This window comes from Phoxinus phoxinus (genome assembly GCF_949152265.1).
Source record: "Phoxinus phoxinus genome assembly, chromosome: 3".
Lineage (NCBI taxonomy): Eukaryota > Metazoa > Chordata > Actinopteri > Cypriniformes > Leuciscidae > Phoxinus > Phoxinus phoxinus.
This window is the reverse complement of record NC_136878.1, coordinates 41,658,928-41,671,081: the sequence shown is the minus strand read 5'-3', so window position 1 is coordinate 41,671,081 and position 12,154 is coordinate 41,658,928. Positions and strand designations below refer to the sequence as shown.

General features: G+C 37.7%; 1 protein-coding gene across 1 annotated transcript; it reads left to right on the top strand.

Annotated features, from left to right (window-relative positions):
- The first annotated feature begins 2,338 nt into the window (after positions 1 to 2,338).
- On the top strand, positions 2,339 to 11,837 carry gas2l2 (growth arrest specific 2 like 2). The gene is made up of 6 exons (XM_079608095.1): positions 2,339 to 2,955; positions 4,325 to 4,554; positions 5,579 to 5,686; positions 6,010 to 6,106; positions 7,068 to 7,326; positions 9,602 to 11,837. The coding sequence occupies exons 1-6, from the start codon at positions 2,604 to 2,606 to the stop codon at positions 11,244 to 11,246; spliced, it is 2,691 nt and encodes an 896-aa protein (XP_079464221.1). The 5' UTR covers positions 2,339 to 2,603; the 3' UTR covers positions 11,247 to 11,837.
- Positions 11,838 to 12,154: the final 317 nt, after the last annotated feature.

Here is a 12,154-nt window from a genome sequence, read left to right as displayed (position 1 = left end):
ACAGGAGAGCTGTCAGTCAATCAGAGGTGGGTAGAGTATCCAAAAACTGTACTCAAGTAAAAGTACAAGTACTTCTAGAAATATTTACTCAAAGTAAAAGTAAAAGTAACAATCTTAATAGTTACTTGAGTAAGAGTAAAAAAGTATCCAATGAGAAAACTACTCAAGTAGTTAGTTACTAGTTACTTCGGATCATAGGCCGATATATATGATATATATATAAAACATGATATTATTTAGATATTTTTTATTTAAATGACTATTATTATCATAATTAGTATCCAATGAGAAAACTATCCAATGAGAAAACTACTCAAGTAGCTATAGTTAGTTACTTCGGATCATAGGCCTATATATACTATGATATATATATATAAAACATGATATTATTTAGATATTTTTTATTTAAATGACTATTATTATCATAATTAGATAGGCTATCTTTGCCACAAAAACAGAAGAGACAAGCATTATTTCTGCCATCTGTAGCCCGAACATCATTGCCTGTCCTTTGGTTTGTATAATAGTAACTTATACAAGTTGGATTTTTAGACAATGTCGAAATATTTTGTATCTGCAGAGTTTTGCATTTAAAGGCATGTAAAGGGAAACATCGACACAGAGAAGAAAGATTTAAAACTCTTCACATGTGCTCGCGCTGACCGCTACTGAACATCTGAACACAAACGACGATCAAACGCACATCGACGGATCTTCTTCTGTCTGTTCTCCAAAATGTAATCAAATGTATATTTCTGCAAGCATGTTTAAACTGGTCAACAGTGTCTAAGGCAGGCAAAGGCATTTGTTTTCAAGTTGAGTTCGCACGCGACTGCGCAATACACACACATTACCGCGGGATGGCGGGTGTTCATTTCATATGTGGACAATGGTAGCTTATTTATTGTAGGCTATAAAGTAATGTGTCCAAAAAAAAACGGGTAATGTCATACTTTGAAGTAGTGCTATCATATCGTAATAATCTGTTTGGTTGTAAAATGTATTACCTGAATGAAATTAAATCGAATATCGTCCTGTGGAACGATATTCGTTCCCCACAGGATATATCGTCCTCAGCATACGAAGATAATAGAGATCTTCATCGCTGGCAAAAATTATGCATTTGCAGATTTGCGTTCACTTGACTGTACTGTAGGTCCACGGCCACTTCATCCAACTTTTGATGTTCTTAAATCTTCCTGTTACGACTCCGAGTCGAGTGTGAATTGAAAGCGCTTCAGACGATTCAGTGCGTGCAGGAAACTGAACAGATCATAGGCTACAAACTGATTCGCGAACCGATTTAGACAGATCTGCCCACTTGTTTGATGAAGTCTTTGAACAGAATCGACTCAAAAGAGTGATTCATTTGTGAATTGAGCATCGCTCATGCCCAGAAAAAAGATACAGCGCGCTTGGAATAAACTACGCATTTAACAACACGTATTGCATTAAAATAAAGTAACGAGAGGAAAATCGCTCAACGTAACGAAGTAAAAGTACCGTTTTTTTATTAGAAATGTACTCGAGTAAAAGTAAAAAGTACCCACATTTAAATCTACTCTTAAAAGTACAATTTTTCCCAAAAAATACTCAAGTAAATGTAACGAAGTAAATGTACTTCGTTACTACCCACCTCTGCAGTCAATAAATGGGAAAACAAAGTAACTTGCGTTACTTATTTGAAAAATTAACAGATATTTTGTTGTAAATTTTATAAGTAATGTGTTACTTAACTACAGTAGTTACTTGAAAAAGTAAACTCAAGTTACTTGTAATGCATTTCCCCCAACACTGACTGGGACATATATCCAAGTGAAACGGCTTCTCGAACAAGTAGAAATGTAGGGCGGGACTTGATTTTGTCCACCAGCAGGAATTGATTTGATGGTTGTGGTCTGGTTGTTGTGGTTTGCTATTGCTGTGATGTCATGATGTGAGGGACAGGTTGTCCTGCCCTAGCGCCAGTAAACACGTCATCAGAGAAGAGGGAGGGGAAGTTATTTTGAAATTTTGTTATAAAGATTATGATATTATTATTTAAAAAAATAATGATGATGTGCACGAATACCATTTATTATTAATGCTGCGGTATTCCATATAAAAATAATTGTTAATGTTGATTTCATGTTGACTTTAAACTAAGTAACACTTAAGGATAGTTTAAAAAATATTGATGTTATAATATTCCTCAGTACTTTGGTGTTTGTTATTCATGTGTTTTCCGTAAGGAGTTGAACTTGTGGGCAGTGAATGGTTAACTGTTGTGTTTGGATTAAGACGCTATCTGGTAACCAAGGACGATTCCGCGCTCACACACCCTGACAACATTAAAAAAGCGCTGAAACTTTGCAACAACACAACACTGCACAACGTTTCATTTCATGCACTTATATTTACATATTTTCCTCTCTTTAGGATGGAAAATATGTGTTGAATCGAAGAGTTTAAACTTTTATACTGTTTCGTTGTCACACTATCAACACGACTATGCTGCTAATGCGACCGTATTTTTTATGCGAGTCTTATTTTTCCCCATACAATACTGGATTATTTAGATGTGTTTTCGAGTCTGTTAAATTTATTTGATTCAATCCCAAGCCATGTCTGGAATTCAGCATGCATCCAATCAAAGCATCAAGCCTTTTAAATCCGGCGAGGAATATCTCTATGCCATGAAAGAAGACCTGGCAGAATGGCTGGGAGATTTATACAACATGGATATTGACGTAAATAATATTTTGGAGGTGTTGGAGACAGGTGCGCTTCTGTGTGCTCACGCTAATAACGTGACACGAGTGGCGGATGAGTTTCTGGAGAAGAGCGGAGTCACTGAGATCCAACTACCCGCTTCTGGAGTCACTTTCGTCAGCTCTGCACATCCAACAACATTCCTGGCCCGGGATAATGTGACGAATTTCATCAACTGGTGTCGAAAAGAGATGAGCATTCCAGGTACGTTTGATTATTTTATATGTATATGTGACTATTTATATTTGTCGAATTAAGAATTATCACTTTATCACATAAAAACCGCTTGATAGAAAATCACTGATGTAATTCAGACACTTGCCTCTAGATGGTGCTGTGAGCTCACAATAGTCGCGATGCTTGTCAGGTGTTGGGCTGTTTGCTCAAATGTAGTCTTTCCCAAGGTTTTACACGTATGAAAGTTAATACGGTAGTAAAATCCGATAAATATCTTTAAAATCATGTATACTAACATGAGAGGAAGACTCCAGTCATAACAGTAGGCTTTACATGCAGTCTTATGGTGATCACATGACCAATCGAATTCTTCTTCGTGTTGGGGAAAGTTGCTTTTTAACATTCTCTGTTTATAATTAATGTAATGCGTTACAATATCGTGTTACTCCTAAAAAGTAACTAATAACTTGCCTTACTTAGTTATTTTTTATGGAAAGTAATGTGTTACTACGTAAGTTACTTTTTCTTGGCTGGGCTTGCTTTGTTTCTTATTAAAAACAAACAAACAAAAGTCATATTTTTGGAAACTGTAAAGGGCCTTTCACAGTGAAATGCAAATTCACACATGTTAAAACAAAGAAAACTTAAGCTGTGCTGCCATTCTGGATCGCAGAAAAATAGGATGTAGGAGAAGAAATTTCAACACACTTACTTTAGCTGTTTGTATATATATATTTTGCTTAATGGTATGGATTAATTGAATTATTGAAGGTCAGCAGCAAAGACATTGGTTAATAAAGTGACATTAAATACACCAAGTATTTTTGTGTTATTTAACATTTAATTTGACTGTTTTTATTCATTTTGAGGAATACTGAATCTGTTTTGTGTAAGTGAGATGACTAAATGCATGCTCACATTTATTCTAGAACTACAATAACCATGATATTTACACAGCGCACACAACAACTCTGTATTTTCTCCTGATTTCTCTCAACATGGGGACAGGAGAGGGGACTTATTTGAGAAAGTAACTCAAATATTTAGTTGTAAATGTAAAAATAATGTGTTACTTTTCTCGTTAATTGAAAAAAGTAATCTGATTACGTAACTCATGTTACTTGTAATGCATAACCCCCAACACGGTTCTTCTTTCTATACAATTCATCTAGTCTATTTGCTAGTGGAATGAATTAGTATTGAATAGTGAATTTGACAGTAACAGAAACTTTGCTTGTGCTTGTTGTTGCATCTTACAAGTTGTCAGTAAAAGTCCAAGACAACTGTTTTATAGATCAGCGCAACATAATCAAAATGCCTTTTATATAAAAAAAACAAAATCGTATAGTTCCAGTTCTGTTTTCTGTTACCATCTTAAACTCTTCCCCCACTGCAGATGTACTGATGTTCGAGACAGACGACCTTGTCCTGCGTAAGAATGAGAAGAATTTTGTGCTGTGCCTCCTTGAGGTGGCCAGACGGGCCTCTCGTTTCGGCATGGCTTCACCGGTCCTCATTCAGCTGGAGCAGGAGATCGAGGAGGAGATTCGTGAGGAGATGGAGGACTTGCCTGCTCAGTCCAAACCACAGAGGCGCTTGATAAACATCCAGAACCTGGATGAGATGGTGCTGCATCAAAGATCAAATTCATGTTTACTGATGTGCTGAAGGCATTGGATTTGAATTAAGAGTTGAATCTAAATGGAGCCATTTTTGCATCAAATGTGGATTAAAATGACATTCATTGCAGTCTATGAATAATCCCTTTAGGTGAATCTCACGAAACCAAGAACTTATTTCGTATTCCACTTCAAATTCAAATGAAATCAAAAACTGCATAATGAAAAGAAAAATAGCAACTTTAATATTTTTGCATTGTAACATGTTTGACAACAATTGAGCACAGCATAAAAGTTAGAGCAGAGCATAACAACTAGGCTATTTATTATATAAATTGTAAATAATTTTTTTTATTTAAAAAAATGTTGTCCAAACAGAATTATTTTTACTTTTTTATAATTTTTCATTACATTAATGAGAATTTAAAGGGGGAAATGTGCTAAAATTATAAAAAATAAAAAGTCAATGGTCCTAAAAATTTCCGTATTAAAGATATGTCTTATTTTTTTTCACCATTGATGTCTAATCACTAATGAACATTTTCATGTTTGTTAGTAATCAGTCAATTAGCAGATACTTTAATCTAAAGTGACTTGCCTATAATAAGTACACTTAATCACAAGCAATCTGTAATTAAGTGCTTTGTAATGTTGGCAGCTCATTGCTTGCTCCTTCCAGTGATTGAACCACCAACCTTCTAGTTACTAGCTTTAGGCTTTAACCACGACACCACCTCGAGCACGAACCCCACAGTCATCCAACTGATGTGGCATTCAAGAGGATGCCTTGGAAACTAGGACACCCAAAGGGTCAAAGCTGAACATCCATCTGTACCTATAAGATTCATGGCTCTTTTTAGCATTTAAAATGAATTGCAGGATAGGAAAAAAGGAGAACTTTGGATTAGCCTGTCATTTTGATTTGTGGGTCCTCTCCTTACTGATTGATGAAGGCTTTCAAAGTGGCAGGTTACATCTGCTTAGAATACAATAACGTTTTTGTGTCTGTGTGTGTGTGTGTGTGTGTGCAGGTCCAGTTTCTGATAAGCCGATGCACTTGTCCATCCCAGTTCCCCATGGTGAAGGTATCAGAGGGCAAATACAGGGTTGGAGACTCCAACACTCTCATATTTGTTCGGGTATATACAACCTTGTTTTTTTTTTCTTTCTGTCATTTTAGCATTTTTCTAAGCACTACTCGTATTACTGCCTGTCTATGCTGGGAAATGTTGATCTATCATAGTCATTAAAATATGTATTTTACTGTTTGTTGATATGACAACATGAAACATGAACATGCTCACACATTTTTATTAAGACGTGTGTGTGTGTGTGTGTGTGTGTGTGTGTGTGTGTGTGTGTGTGTGTGTGTGTGTGTGTGTGTGTGTGTGTGTGTGTGTGTGTGTGTGTGTGTGTGTGTGTGTGTGTGTGTGTGTGTGTGTGTGTGTGTGTGTGTGTGTAGATTTTGAGGAATCATGTTATGGTGCGCGTGGGCGGAGGATGGGACACCCTGGAGCACTATCTCGACAAACATGATCCCTGCCGCTGCACTTCTCTCAGTACGCTCACAAATACACACCTACAACTACCTACAAAAATTAGCATCAGAAATTATATAAACAGTGAAAGGTTCGTGGTAGTTTATCATTCTCAACCCCAACATTTTTGTGTGAACTATCCCTTTAAGATTGCTTTGGCATTATGAAGTACATTATGAGACATTGTAGTGGGATAATGTTTGTATAATCTTTACTAATATTTCATCACATCTCAACACATGTACCGTAGTAACAAGTAATAACTTATTTAAAGTGCCCCTATTATGCTATTTTAAAGACTCTTAAGTTTGTTTCAGACATCTTCTACATTGGATCCTTACATGGATCCAAGGTCAAAAGACACTTTAATTTTCTCATAATATACATTGCAGCATCACTTCTTTTCTCAGTGTCTGAAACGGTTCGATCAAGGATTCCGTCTCTCTTAACCCCTTTTTTCTGAGAGCTTCCTCTGCTCTAAATGGTCAGTTGTACCGGTCTGTTGTGATTGGTCTACTCCTGCTTAGTGTTTGTCGGAAACTAAATGCTATTACCATATCTGAATTTCACTTAAACTGCTGTGGTATCATTGTAAAAATATATATTTTTGGAAGTGCATGCAAAGTGCATTTGCTTTCGCAGCAAAGAAAACAGCGTCTTCCCAAGCCAAACTCTCCCAGGCCTCTACACCTTCAAACTAATAGATGTTGTTTGCAGGCTACCAATGAAGTCCATAGGCTGATATCATGCAAATTTGTTACAAACCTATGTAGGTTCATGCAGGAAGTAAGACTGGAATTACTGACGACTCATTTCAGGCAGTTCAGAATCTTTGAAACATTGCAGACCTTTTATATTCACAAACAGCTATATAGCACTCTACATGAAAGGTATTATCCAAAAAAAGCATAATAGGGGCACTTTAAGGAATTGGATTTTTAAGAAATAAAGATTTTATTTCTCTCTCACACATACATATCAGTCCATAAGTTGACCGCACGTCCAGCTACTCCAGTCCATGAGATCAAAGAGCGGTTGACCTCCCCACGACCTGATGCCCAGTGTGCTTCTCAGACCACTCTTATGCTGAGTCGAACTCAGTCCCCTCTTCAGCCAGTTGTCTGGACCCCTTCAGCCCCATACAGAGCTCAGAGAGGACGGCCCTCTCCTCCACGCTCCTCCTGCTCCCCCGACCCTGAACATCAGCCCACCCGCCGGAGAAACAGCCCCTCTCCTAACAAGTAAGTGTCCAGTTGGTTTGCTAAGCAGTACCCAAACTATTACGTTTTGATTGACTATGAAGTTGGCATGAAATTTAAATTCACCTTATCTATTTCCTAAATGCATCTTATTGATAATATTGTGAACGATCATTCGTGCTTGTTTAATTTGAACATAAGCAGGACTTCTCCAATCATATTGTTTGTATAAACCTCACCCCTTTCTTACAATCGACTGCAGGCTCGCATTCAGATCTGCCTCTATCCAATCAACAACTGATGGGCAGAACCAGGTTCCCACCCTAGATATTCTTTTCCCAGATTATACGATTCACTAGTATGTACGTATAAGAAATATGCATAATGCATAAGAAAAGATCTGTTGTTACTTCTGTTACATCGCAACAGATTTTTTCTTCTATATATACAGACATAACTTGTTGGAATGTGATTGGTCTAATTAAAAATCTTTCTCTGAGGCAGGCAATGAGCTGGCCGACAGGAAGATAGAAATCCACTTAAACCCTTGGATTTTCTCAGACACTTTACTTGTTGTCTGAGACCCAGACAATAACAGCACCCAGAGGCATAAACAAGAGTTTGTGTGCAAGACACAGAGACTGAGATTTAAAAAACTGAGCTTGCCCCTTCAGCTATTAAATAGTCACTAAGAAACAAACGTGTTCCACTTCATCATGACATCTCATTAGTAATGTCCAAAGATGTAATTACAGAGGCTATTATCTCATATTATTATTACTCTATTATAGTAGAGTTAGTCTCTATTCAATACACACATTTAATGATCACATGTTGGCTATTAAATCGTTGTAATAAAATGAGTAGAATAACAAAAGGAGAGGGCAATGGTAATTAACATTCATCCTTTATTCAAGAAATTAGTGCCTTGACTTTAGTGGTAAAGTATACTAACTTTTAAAGGGTTAGTTCACCTAAAATTAAAATTTTTGTCATTAATTACACACCCTCATGTTGTTCCAAACCTGTAAAACATTCTTTCATTTTTGGAACACAAATGAAGATATTTTGAATAAAATCTGACCCAGTTCTGTACTCTCCATTGACAGCTTCGCAACAACCACTTTGATGCTTCAAAAAGTTCATAAGAGATCTTAAAACTAATATGAATTAGGCTTTATATGATGAACCTATTTAATTTAGGTGTTTAAACACATTTATACATTGATCAGCGAACATAAACAAAAGCTCAACCGAACCTACTTGATGCGCAAGAACAAACCTCATTGGTTCCCACCTAAAGCTCAAACGTGCTGCATAACACGAGAATGAACCTCATTGGTTCTCGCACGTCAAGCGAACATGCTTGAGCTTTAATAAACGTGAATTGATGAACTTTACATGTGAATAAAAGCCTACATTCAATCATATAAAGCGGTCGTGTCTCTTCAGAAAATTTTGACTAAACCGCTCAATTCATATGGATTAATTTTACGATCTCGTTATGAACTTTTTGAACTGGTAGTTGCTTAGCTGTCAATGGTGGGACTGAAATGGTGTGAAAATGCTGTGTTTCAAAGATGAATGAGCGTGTGAGCAACATATGGGTGAGTAAATGATGACAGAATTTCCATTTTTGGGTAAATAACTCTTTAATATGAGGGTTTTAGACATTTATTTTTAATCAGTAGTTTGCAACCATAATCACTAATGACAGACTGTATCACTGTGATTATTATCTGAAATTATATTAATCCAGATTGTATTGATTTACACGTTCATTCCAATAAATCGCCAGTGTGACTGCACATAGATGCAATCACACTTAAATGCAAAATGCAAATCACCACTCACTTACATATTATATGAGTGTTTGCATTCATTTACTGAATATAAAAAAACTCCAAATGTTTTCTGTAATTTCTTGCATTGGTTATTGTTGAGTAAATCAGGTAAGCAAATCGCAAAACTGCAGTGTCTGGTCTCTTTTCCTGAATAAAAGCAGCAAAAGAAAAGGGCTAATGACAAAAACTGAATGCCAATAACAAAAATGCATTTGCATTTACATCCCAGACCACCTCAAAATGTGAAAACGCACATAAACGCATGCCAATGCCTGGTGTAAATGAGGCCATAAACTGAGAGTGGGCCTGCAAATAGGTTGTTATGTCAATGAAGGGTCCATTGTATCAAATCCCTTCTGATCTGATAAAAGGGAGTTTGTATTACCATATGCTTAATCATGTATATTGGTGTCCCTAAATACATGATACTACAGCTGTTGACAAGGCTCTGTGTGGGTGTTTTTTCTTTTTAGATTAAGGGAGAGACCGAGTACTCCATCTCGTGTGTACAATTGTGCTGACAGAAAAGACAGCTTGAAAACAAACTCCTCCAGTAGGACAGGCAGAAACACAACACGGACGTCACCAACACCTCGCCTGACAAGCAGTCTTCCTCGGGCCACCCATCATCCAACCACACCACAACCTGAGATACAGCGTCCTCAAACCCCTCTTGTCCTTCAGAGAAACGCCAATCAGATCCAACGCCAGCAAGTGCCTGAGAAGAATCTGGGTCAAACCTGGACCAAATCGCAGTTTGTTTCCAAACTGAGACAAAATTCCACCATTGGAGTAAAAGGTCGAGAGAACGAGGACAGAGCGCACCTTGTCTCAGACACGAAAGACAGTCCAGGAAGGACCTTCCAGAGTTTTCCTAGAAACACACATTCATGTTCCAAACCTCCGAACATCACTATTCATGAGCCGGAGGGCAATGGGGGTCCCAAAAAGAGTGCACATTTCATCCGCAACTTTTCTCCTTTTAAAGGTATAACAGGGGACATCTCAGAAGCACAACACACCAGACCTAGAACACCAGCTAAGATCTCTCAAGAAGAGTCACCTGGTAAACTGAAAAATATTCTGGATGTAACTGAGAAAAGCCAACATGAACAAGCAGCAGATAGATCAGCCAGCAAGAAGCTGAAGCACTTGGTTCTACATGTGCCGAACATTGTGCAGTTTCAGAAGTCTTTAGGGGGTGAAGAGGGAGGAATTGAGACAAGTTATCTCTTCACTCCTCCTCCTCTCAGCCCTTCTCAAGAAGCCGTCCTCTACAAGAGCCTAGAGGAGGAAATCTTGTGCAATCTACAGCAGCTGAGCATCGACACAGAAACCAGCACTAGCTCTGATGAGAAGCTTCACGAGACTCCTAAGAATTCAAGAGAGATTTCATCTGACCATTGTAAAGCCTCCAACAGATCAGCAAGTCTTGATCGGGCAACACCCGACAGTGGAAACAGGGCTTTTGATGCAGTCATGGCTGAACTCTCTGGTGGCCAAAGGAAGATGGAGAAGGTGTCAGTTGAGAAGTGGATGAACACTCTTCCTAAGGGTCTCAGAGGCAAGGTGGTGGAAGACCACACTACCGCACATCACCTTAAGGTCTCTAAACCTTGTATAACCAGTTCTTGGTCCTCATTGGGATCCAGTATGGATTCAAAGGAGACTGCTGAACTTGTTAAAGTGCCAGTTGACAACTCAAATGTTGAGACCAAAATTCCCCCTGGCAAAGTGTTAAATTTAGGAATTGAGCATGTAAAAAAGCAGAGGAGTTGTTCAATCAAACAAAGAAGATCCTTAAGGAAGCCTGAGAGAGTGCCATCCATCTTCAAGCTGAAACTAAAACCCTGTGTGCGACCGAGACGTGACCACAGATCCGACCGAAAGCCTTCAAAGATCCCAAAACCAGTTTTCTACAAAAGAACAAACTGCAAAGATGCCGACTCTCAAAACCAGAGAGGGAATGATTCCCCACATGGGCCTTTCGGCACAGACAACTCTCGAGGAAACACTTGGGCTAAACCAAAATCCCAGGTCCCAATACCGAGCGCAACAAAGTGCCAAAGAGCAAACAAGGAACCGCATGGAGATCAAGATCTGGAAACCTGGGTTTAATCAACAACTCAGAAATTTGTAATTTTGGAGTTTGCTGGAAATTTGACTGCCAATTCAAACAAGCCATATGTTAGTCAAGAACTATACTACTTGCTATTCAAAAGTGCATTTTTTCGGAAAGCCTTTAACATCCTTTACAAAAAGCACATTACTTTCATCAGAGATTAAAGTCACCTTAACCTAAATGAGATACTTTGGTGGTTTGTTGATTGTTTATACATATGTTTAATGTACATTACATACATTTACTGTATAAAAGACTAATTGACAACTATAGTTTTAATGCCATAGCAATGCCATTGGTTCTGTCAAATATTGTAAGGGATTTTTGTTGTTTTGCATTACTCTTTAGGGTCTAACTAATGAATTTGTAATTGTTAACTAAATGCACTAAGATGTTTACCAGTTCCACTCTGTGTACTATGTACAAGCTAAAGTTTAAGAGGTAGTTCACCCCAAAAATAAAATATTTTTATAATTTACTCGCGTTGTTCCAAACCTGTATGACTTTCTTATTTCCGCAGAACCCAAAATAAGATGTTTAATCTGTTTTTGTCCATACCATGAAAGTCAATGGGGTCCAAAACAACACTGGAGCTTACTGAATTTATAGTATAGACAAAATAACCCCATTTTTTTCCAAAATATCTCCCTTTTGTGTTCCACAGAAGAAAGAATGTTACAGGTTTGGAGTGACAAAAGGGTGAGTAAATGATGACAGAATTTTCATTTTTTGTTAAACTATGCTACATTCAGAGCTCTTTAACATATAATTTGGGTTTGACTTATTATTAGACTTTAGATTAAGGTTTTCAACGTAGATTGTCTGAATTGATATCCTTTTAAAATGAGCATTTCTCCTCAAAGTCACGCTCGGGCAGTCAGGGGCCTGTAGACGTGACGGATCA